Genomic DNA, 10,795 nt, shown 5'->3' on the forward strand with positions numbered 1-10,795 from the left:
ATATTATAACATCCAATGTACATACCTTGTGTAGGATAAGCTCAAGCATCGGCTCTCAGTACAGATGTAGATGGAACACTAATAGATATCAGGAACGTGAAAATGAATGTCGTCTTAGTCGGTCTTCAGTCAAAGTTAGCCTATTTCCTATAAGTTGATCCAATACAATACATAAGGTTTATTAAAACAGGTAAAATGACTGATGCCCAGTTCACAACACGTCTCCCCATTATATTTTCCAAGATGCTGCATTATCCATGGAACAATATGAAATTGTAAGTCAGTCCTATTGTCATTATTATATAACAGCTAAAAATGCATCAAAACAATTGGTAAATCTAATTTGTCAGCTTCAAAAATTACTTCTTAAAATATAACTTAATAAATTTGAAATGTCATATATACATATTTATTTCATGCTTTTCTATGAAATATGGGGTTTTATCAGTGAAATAACAACAGTGAAATATCGAAAGGAGGAGTGGAAATATCAACTTTTAGAATAACTTTAAAAATCCACTGTAGTTACTTCCCCTTGATCAAAACATAACACTTCAATTTGAACCAGAAAAAAATGAGATGAGGTCCCGGCGGGTACATATTGTTATGGACCCCTTCAGCCAGAGACGGATTGTAAATAGGTTTATGCATGTGTTTAAGAATGTTAAGTTCATATACTTTGAAAAAGGATACCAGTATTAAGCCCGAACATTGATAAATAGCTTGCCAACCAGCTATTATCGTCCTACAATAATTGAATAAGTATATACTCGAACATCAGTTTTGCATAATCCAGTAAATAATTTAAAGTATATGAATGGTATATGCATGGGCGGTATATCTGTGTTGTTTTGTTTATTTTGTGTTTCTCTAGTCTTTATGGCCTTTATACAGCATCATCGTATTTTATTTTGTATTATTTGTATTATTTGATACAATGTGCTTTAAAAAATAATACCTGGTCCGTTATGTCAAAGATAGGTTATGATAAGTTTTGTGATTAAATTAGTGCCATTGGCTGCCTTTTTTCAAAAATTCTGCGTTGGCCATAACTACAAGAGGGATCCATATAGAATGTTATACACATATTACCCGGAATAAGTAAGATTGATTGCTAATTTATTAATATGTGGTCATCGTCCAAATATAACATACATAAACAACATCAGTTTTGCGCTAGTAATTTCAATCAAATATTTATGTTAACATGTATTTTCATGCACGTTTGTTACCGTCGTCTGTACCAGCACGGGATGTACACTCAATAAAACGTATGGACCTTTTATCACCGAGGCAGGTAAGTGGTATTTAGAGAAAAAAAACATTCAAATCTAATCATCTATAAGTATTTGAGTCTGTCATCTGGGCTGATACCGGTGTTACTGCATTGTCCTTTTTGGAGGCCATTGAAAGATATGTCCGTCAAATTGGTGTTTCGTGTGTTATGCTTTAGAAATGCACATAGACAACGTCAAGATATGCTTCGATTAAAGGCTGTAATTTTATTGTCGTATATCAGATTTAAAACATTGTTGCACAAATCAAATCAACGCTCAGTATTAGGAATGTCAGGGTTTCAGTATGTGGTTTAAACAGTATTCATTTAAATAAACAATACAATATAAAGAATATAAACAACTTTCAAGCTAGTACAAGAGAAAAAGCTAGCTAAGTTAGAGGAAAATGCAAAATCAAAATGATTTGACATAAGTGAGAACAAAGCTAAAAGCTTTTGAAATGTCTCGTTTCTGTCGTTCTAACAAGTTGCTCTAAGATACAAAATGGTTAGGTTAAACTATGTGTATTGAAGGGTATAGTAGCTATACTATTGGATAGTGTAAGTTATTATGAATCGTATTAAAAATTGTAATGAGGTATGCATTTGAGTTAATAGGGCATGTAAGTCACCTCATGTGACCTCCGAGAATTAACGAGAGTTTGCACTTCCGGGTACAAACAAACTACAACATGGCGCTATCTATTTTGTATTGGTCGAGATACGTCGACGGTCATGTGAAGCTTACAAGAAAAAGTGAAGCAGCGGTAGAAAGCGGGAGAGTATTACGATTTTCCATCGATGAACTGAGAGTGATACAGGCAAATGTTCAGGCATCCATGAGAGATACGTCGTATTCTGTCCAGGTAAAAAAACATCATTTTGTGTATTACGCATTACTGTACAGTCAACAAAAAATCGATTCAATCCGGTTCATAGTGCCTGCTGCCTTGGTTAATATCCCGGAACTGTTACTTTCAAACAAAAATGTGTGGAGAACTACGTTTTAAATAATAACAAGTATTTATTGATGACTATAGTGATGTATTACATATCTTCTCTTCTGTCTATCTTAGAGTTGAAAACGTTGAGTTTGTGGGTGAAGTACACCTGTATATTCATGTATATATATATGATTACCCTTATGCATCTATAAGATATTGTGTATTTATCAAATATTTACTTTTTTATTGTTCATCGACATATTTCAATATAGATGAAAACATATTTGACAGATGACAGACACAACCACAGGGGGCAGAAGCAAACTATTTGTAAGCTTTCCTATCCAATATGTATATATAGAGAGTAAATGTATATAATCTCGCTCTCCCTCACTCTCTCTCTCTCTCTAATGTATAAAAATTAATATACATATATATATATATAGGCTAGGAAAACTTAAAACAAAGTTGCTTCTGCCCCCTGTGGATAAAACATGTATAATGTTGTACATGTATCCTAATGATTTATATTGTACTTGATGTTATGGTTGCAAAGCTCACTTAGACTTTATTTTTTGGTTTTCACTGTTTTCATTTAGTAATGCTAAATATATAGTATGTATTAATTTATAGTAGGCTCTTCTGTGTTTTCCCCCCAGATATTCCTAGAGCAAGAAAACAATTGTGCAGTGCAGTCTACACGTTGCCAATGCCCTATGGCTGAGTATAAATGCCATCATGTAGCAGCAGTCTTGTTGTTTGGGTAAATATTTTAATCACTTTTGTCCAGTTGTGATATATATTTTGAATATAATTAAATATTTATCCGAAATATCCATATGTACACATTAAAAGCTCTTAACTTTCAATGATATTATTATTTGCTATAGCTGGGACAAATACAGATTATTTTTCTCTAAGGCTATATGAACATTACTAATTGAGACTAAAAATACATTTTTACTGTTGAACGGAAATCATAGCAGTGATTTATCATTTTGAAGTACAATAATATGTCTCCAATAGTAAAATAACTGCTTCTTAAATGTTGTTCAAATGTGGTCATCATTTGTACATTTGTTTGCAGGTACAAGAGAGCTAGCAAAACAGATATAAAATGCAGTTGGCTCAAACATCCGAAGTCAGCACCTCCAAAGACTACAGTTACAATGACTGACTTATATCCCCCAAGGCAACAAGAGTACAGGTAAAAATATTATAATTACATTATTAATATGAAATGCTAACATAAATTTTATTGATTAACTAGAACAATTAAGATTAAATACCACGATTTGCAGATACTGCCTGACCCATCAGTCATGTTTGGTATGATTTGAGCATGACTGGTAAAAAACTTGCCTAATTTACAACAGCAAAGAACAAAGTTGACAAAAAAATCTTTGGTCTGGTAAAAGCTTGAAGTCTGGATCGATGTCTGTTGAAAAATATTTTTATCCAGGGCTCTTAAGAGGACTGTCACAGCAGACGACAGCTCATTTCTATATAACTGCCTAGGGCAGTTAGGGCGTTTCACAGGTTGCGAAATTGTGGGGTTAAATGTTGATTTTTGTTACTGTTTTACAGTTGGGATTGAATAATATGTCTGTTCATTGACGTTGTCATTTTTATTAGTTACCATAATTTGATACTTTCATTTGTTTCTTCTGATAAAAAAATGTTCTGCATTCAAAATATTTGGTCTGAACTTTGATAAAATTTTCTAAAATTGCAAATGACAAATTCTGATATTGCAAATGACAAAATAATAATGTTTAGTATAATAATTAAATTAATATTGATAAACAAGGATCTTGTAAAATAATGATGTATACCTATTCACACGATTGTGCATTGTATGCATGTTATTTTTGTAATAGTTAACTTTTGCAATTTTCCTTTAATTAATGAAATTTATTATTTACTATCTACTTGTAGCTTTACACTGGATTCTGTTGGAGGAACCCAAGCGGCCACAACTTCCATTACCACTGATTGAAGATGTGTTAGTAAGCCCAGGGTACCTTTCATCACAAGATCCACGCACATATTTTAGGCGATCACTTGTTCTGTCCCAGGAGAATATAACCCAGATAGCCTTCATGACAACCGGGCAGAGGGAAAACTCCCTTTGGGCAGCCGCCAGAAAGCTCCGATTCACTGCCTCCAACTTTGGACAAATAATTGCTGCTTCCAAACACAATCGGTAAAGCTATGGATGATAAACTAACCAATAGGTCTCTTGTAAAACTATCTTTATTATTATTTTTCCCTTTATCCAAGCATTATGATAGCAATATACTTTGTATTCAGTTATATACAACTGTTAATAACATGTATGATGTCACTTTAGTATGATAATGTATTTACAGATTATGTGCATCCCTGAAGAAACGGCTACTGAGCGCCTACAATCTTCAGAAGAGGGCGCCTATCCAGTGGGGAATAACTTAGGAGAAAAATGGGTTAGATGCATATTGCAGATCTGGAGGGGTGACATTGGTACAAACTGGTAAATATTTTAAATGTCTTTTAGTTTTTTTCTGATTCATGAAAAATATCCAATGATACTTATTATTGAAAATGCTTAATGCTGAAAGGTACCATAAAGATTTGTACATTTTAATGTGATTTGGTACCTAATGACATCAACCAGTTACTGCATGTTAATATATTACACAATGCACAAATGATAATGTGATATGAATATTTAATTTCAAAATTGGATTCATCTTCATCTGTGTTACAAAGCTCATGTCAATGTACATTTTAAGTTCCCACCACTTTTCATTGACCTTCATGTATATTACATTTGTATTGAGATGAAAATGATTATAATACTGTAAATGGTGTTTGCTATATTCAAGAATAACTAGTCTATGTATTATTGCCGAGAATGTTTGATTGTAAAGTATTGAAGTGAAATATTTGTAATTTGCTGATAAATAAACAAGTAGAGATTTAGCTCTCTGTGTAATGCATCAACCTTGTTATCAAGAGGTTTGTGATTTGAGCCCCAGTATGGGTACATTCATTAATTGACCAGTGTCGTTAAACCATATTGTAGCTGATGACTGTTTACGTGTATCTAGTATTGTACAGGCATTTGGCTTCATGAATCAGGCATCCTTGGGGCTTCACCTGACGGGTTTGTTCAAGAAGATTATTGTGGCCGCGTTCACCTCCAAGATAAGGAACAGCCAGTAATGTCACCAGACATCATCGAGGTGAAGTGCCCTTTCTCTGCCAAGGACATGACTATTACGGAGGCATGCCATTCAAACAGAGACTTCTACCTAGGTATTTTCACTCATTTTATTCTATAAGATGATTTTCAATATAAGTGAAAAATAATAATTTTATCTCTGGATTGTTGACACAGAAAAAGGTGGACATAAACTGTAAACACATATCACAAACTGTTAACTTGATTTATCTTATCGCTTGATGGAAGATGTTGATGCTGCTTGCTTATACCATTATGTTTCAGTTAACTATCAACTACTATTATTTATTTAACTTAAAGCTGCTCTGTCACAGATTGATTTTTGAATTATTATAGTTTTGTCTTGGAATGAGCCAATTTTTGCATAAATGCCAGGAAACGAGTGATGTAAGACTGCTGCCAAAAGAGCTGATCGCAGTTTTCATATTTACGTTTTCAAAATTAATATACTATGGCTAAAAGCATTAAAATTGCTCGAAGAGAAATGAAATTTTCGGCAGTTTTCCATCCAATTGAGATCTGTTCTACAGTGAGTTACCTCTTATGACTGAATTGAAGACATGGATTCCAAAATCAGCTGATTCTGAGACCAAAATAGAGGTCAAAACTGTCAGTCTGTGAGAGTGCAGCTTTAAGTGATCATTTTAAATGAAAATGAAACAAGCATTTTTTGTTCATAAGACATGATCAAAAGACGACTTTGTTTTTTTTCCAGACCTATCTCCAGATGGCAGGATGTGCTTGAAACGCTCACATGACTACTGGCACCAAATTCAGGGACAGCTTCATATTACTGGCACTCAGTGTTGTGATTTGGTTGTTTGGACAACGAAAGACATGCAAATTGTTAGAATATTAAAAGACAATTATTGGGAAATTAATATGTCTTCTATGATTGATTTTTACATGTTGACATTTTTACCATCTCTTTAATGATAAGATATACTTTATTGAGTTTATTTTCTTCATGAAAATGATGAATGTACTAATGTAATAGCTGACACTGAAAATGGACCATTGTCAGAGTTTGACACTGCCATTATAGAAGATTTAGTAGTCTGTATCACATTCAATGTTAACTATCAAACACTGCTTTAACAAACTTCTGTCATCTTTGAAAACTATTTTAAAGTTTGAAAATGTGTTAATTGAATCAATTATTTTAAACAAAAGGGAAGTCCTGCGATCATTACAGAAACTCTTTTTGTATAAAAAAGCCGGATCACATGGCGTATGCACAATTGACCTCAATTCTCGTTTTAAATTTGACCTTATGCACAGAAATTTGGTGTGTTATATTTGTTTGTCATAAATATAATACCGTTTTTTTCATACAGGTGGTGTTTGATTATCATGCACAGGACACAAACTGAAGTAAAAGAAAGATCTTTTCATTTAGTTGTTTACTGTTTCACTCCAAAATCTCATATTTATCAGCAATTTCCTTCAATAATGGTGCCTGATGGTTAACCAAACAGCAACATAGTTGAAATATTTTGGTTGACATATGTCTATACTGAGCAGGAATATGATTTAAAATATCATATTTTTTTATTCTTTCGTTTGCTCTTTCAACATGGATTCTACTTCTTCCTATTTTGAAACACAATTCAGCCTCTTCCTTAGTAAAATGTCCTTTACTGGATAAAAATGGTGGAATATTTAATGAAACACCAGCTGGAAGTTTATCAAATATATTAAATCCTTTGTCTGCTAGAATTAGATCTCCAGGCTGAAGCTGGTCTAGAACATGACAATGTTCGACAATTGCAGCATCGGATGTGGAACCTGGGTATAAATCTGAACTGTAAACAAGTGCACCATTTGGAGCAACACAGGTTACAGCCTTCACAGTGTGTCTGCTTTTGTAGCTGCTGTAAGACAGCGACTGACTGTTCATATCTGATGGCACATCTTGTATGATTTCTGTAGCATCCATAGCGATTCTAGCAGAGGTGAAATCTTCAATTGATTTTGGCATGGAGCCTTTGCATTTCAGCTGGCTTGGAATTCCTACTGCCTTTAAAACACCATCATGTAGTATTTCATGCAATACAGATATGTAGGTGTTTATAACGTTAGACACAGTTGCCCTGCTGGTATTGAACCGGACAGCTAAATCTAGGTCCTTACAATTCAACCTTAGTTTCATCAAAGCCATCAGAAATTGATCCTGAATGCTAAAGCATGTGACAGTCCAACCAGCATAATAGTTGAATGGGGCCATCCTCTGAACCATGCTCGCCAGCACTTGAAAAACATCTGTTGGGAATGACGTGTACAACAGCATCTGCAAAACAGTGAAACAATACTGTCAGTTAATTCCACGCGACTGTTGTATATTATGTTACGATAAATGATCTTGTGCATTCAGTAGACATATCAATATATGAAATCTGAGTATCTGTCATAAAGTGAAAATGCTTATCACCAATGTAAACAACACAATTGTTTTGACAATAAGAGGTATTTTAAGTACTTTAAAGTAAATATGTATTCATACCATTTATATATTTATCACTTGGTAAATGTCCTTTTGACCATATGATAAAAACAATTGTTTTGTTTCATCGAGATATCAATCTTAATTCATATTGTCAACACAAACATTTCCCATTTTCACTTGTGAAAATATTACTTTAGATGTTCACTTGATTAAATAAATTCAATATGTCACTGAACAGATCCTCTTGAAGTAAACAAACTTACTTTATCTGTATCATGAATTATATCTTGCAGCGTCAGTCTTGGTTTCGACAGTTTAAGAGTTTTGATTTCATTCTCTAACTCTGCAATCTGCTCCTCCAGCTGTGGAACTGAAACATTTTGTATGACAAAAGTAATTAATACTGCCTATGACACCTGGGAGTAAAATGTTTTTTGTCCAATATGCCCCTGGAATGGCAAGAAATAAGAAAAACGAATATTAATTACAAATTGGAACATTCTGTATAAAACAAATTCATTAAAATATACTTGTAAATTGTGGACAAAGTAAAGGGCAACATAGAAGTAAAACAATGCAGGGATTGATCTTTGAATTTTGTTGTGACATTTCACATGAAATAATATATTCAGCAAAAATAAGTTTGTCTTCATGTATGTTCAAATGGTTCAGCACAAAGTACTGGTCAGAGAGTATGAAACTTATTGAGCTCAGTTAGCTCAGTTTGTAAGAGCATCTGTATTGCAAGGGGATCTTGGGTTTGATCTCTGGATTGACCGCGTTCTTTTTTGTGTCTATTATTTTTGTATGAATACTAAAAAATGTACCAGATTTTGAACACGCTGTAGAACCTTCCATATCATCCATTTCTGACAATGGCTGCTTTATGTAGCTATGGTCATGGTTGCTGCCAGTGGCTGTATCAGGGACGTCAATTTCTGGTTCCACAGCCTCTTCCACCTTGCGTTTTTACGTCTGGATGAAAATAAATAAAGAAAGAAAATGTATAAATATCATTTCAAATAACAATTACAGACCTTGTTGCAGTTTAGTAACTGTAGTCTAATTATTTTAATCATACTGAAACTACTAAAGAGCACATTATGATTGTGATATTAATCACAGTGGCTATGATTTTATAAGGATATTGGACAACAAATAGTGTTATTATCGTACGAGGAAGTTCTATCTAGCATAAGCTGTGAAAAGTTTTAAAACAATTACACTACACAACATATTCATTAAATTTACCTTGTTGGGGTTGGCAGGTCTGGAAAGCTGCCAACATCTTTACTGAAGCTGAAGATGGTTGGACCATTCTCCTTCTTCCCATCAACAAAATGACAGCTACATATCCGGTCGTTGCTGTTATATTGCCTGTCTGCCCGTCTGAAATATTGTCATGAATACGTTTATAATCATACTATTGAAAATACTGGGACAATCCAAGCAGTTGAACATTTAAACAGTGATAAGGCGTACTTGTAAGAACAATTATTTAAATATGTAGATATACAATAGTAAGACATAAACTGCTCAGGTTATACAACTCCACCAGTACTGTCACTACATCAAGGCAGTACATGACGTGTGGAGTTTATGCCATACACATTTAGGTACAATTGGGTATCTCACTTCTGTCAGTAACTTTTTAATGTTTGTTAATACAATTAAGTAAAGTAACTGAATCAAGTAACAAAATGTACTTTTCAATGAAATTTATAAAATCTTGCCACCATACTGTACATTACAAATATATGAACGTGTCTCTTTAAATGAGATGGGTGGGGTAATGATATAATAGATAGACGACGGTTCTGTTTAATTAGTTTTACCTTCGTTATCTCGTAGTATTCACACCATTGGTGAATCAGCATGGAAAAAGTACACAACATATCGTGTATCTTAAACTCAACTGTTGATGAACAGTGATAAATAGCAAAGGTCATTTATGTCAGCAACATCGTCTGATCGACTGACAAAATGAACATTATTTAGTCACAATTAGTATTTGTAGACTAAAATGTTGCAATTACCTGCATCTGTCAATCCATTTCTTTCTGTCCTTGTCATTAGTCGGAAACCTGTAGAGTCCACAAGCCTGTCTGGCCCCTGTGCGATGCGTACAGCCAAAAGCATAACAATACACCATTTTCATAAATGGCGGTGATGTACCCGGAAGTCCGAAACCGAAAGTGAAAGTAAAACGAGACTTACGCGCCCTATAGCAGATAAAACACATGTAACAGGACATGTATAAATAAAATACAATAGTTGATGTAATTTGGATGTATAGAAATGACATGGTAAGAGGGATATGGTAGATGTCAGGTTTGTTTTAAGTATGTTGATGAAGAGTTAAAATATTGATGATTGGTTGGTAACATTTGAAGTCGAGTTTGTTTGGTCACTTGTCTCTTTTAAGCTGAAGAGGAGTTGAAGTGTGGTCGGCCTGGAGTAGACTTGATCTTGAATCCCAGTAAAGTTGGCACGAAAAGAAAACCCTATACATATATACGTTTACAGCAAAATGAGGTCCCTTGTCTGTTTCAGCTCCTGTGAATATCGGCTTGATAGTGGTTGGGTTGTTGCAGCCTTGGTTGTGGTTGTCATTGTACTGATCTTCCTTTGCCGAAGACGCACGAGCAAGGCTCTACTTATGTAAGTTACCACTTTTTTTACCTCCTGTGCTGTTGTAGTAATATAAGAGTGATGAGATAGCCTTAGTGTTGTCAATGGTTCTGTCGTCATAGTGTAAAAAGGCCCTTGATCCAATAAAATTATCTTTGTGAGAAGCTTATTGTTTGAAAGATTTCTCTGAATTTAAACATTGTTTACTTTATCAGTTTCATTATTTTTAAGTTCTGTACTCTACTAAGTAAATTGTTTATATTGAAAAAATC

The 10,795-nt window shown here is 33.9% G+C and overlaps 1 protein-coding gene and 1 pseudogene across 1 annotated transcript; one reads left to right on the top strand and one right to left on the bottom strand.

Moving 5' to 3' along the window:
• The first annotated feature begins 1,968 nt into the window (after window positions 1-1,968).
• LOC128237425 (uncharacterized) lies at window positions 1,969-6,379 on the top strand (annotated as a pseudogene).
• A 478-nt stretch (window positions 6,380-6,857) lies between these two features.
• On the bottom strand, window positions 6,858-10,044 carry LOC128237768 (uncharacterized). The gene is made up of 5 exons (XM_052953354.1): window positions 9,929-10,044; window positions 9,144-9,281; window positions 8,720-8,799; window positions 8,156-8,262; window positions 6,858-7,736 (listed from the first exon to the last, which is right to left on the bottom strand). Exons 1-5 carry the CDS (start codon window positions 10,042-10,044, stop codon window positions 6,858-6,860), a joined length of 1,320 nt encoding a protein of 439 aa, XP_052809314.1.
• Window positions 10,045-10,795: the final 751 nt, after the last annotated feature.

This window comes from Mya arenaria, chromosome 6, assembly GCF_026914265.1.
Source record: "Mya arenaria isolate MELC-2E11 chromosome 6, ASM2691426v1".
Lineage (NCBI taxonomy): Eukaryota > Metazoa > Mollusca > Bivalvia > Myida > Myidae > Mya > Mya arenaria.

What these genes read in the sequence shown, in the direction of transcription:
- LOC128237768 (XM_052953354.1), bottom strand. Translation starts at nt 10,044, where the DNA reads ATGGTGTATTGTTATGCTTTTGGCTGTACGCATCGCACAGGGGCCAGA. An exon ending in AAATGGATTGACAGATGCAG is followed by an intron (nt 9,282 to 9,928) that starts GTAATTGCAACA and finishes ACAATATTTCAG; the next exon opens with ACGGGCAGACAGGCAATATA. An exon ending in TAATTCATGATACAGATAAA is followed by an intron (nt 7,737 to 8,155) that starts GTAAGTTTGTTT and finishes ACTGTTTTGCAG; the next exon opens with ATGCTGTTGTACACGTCATT.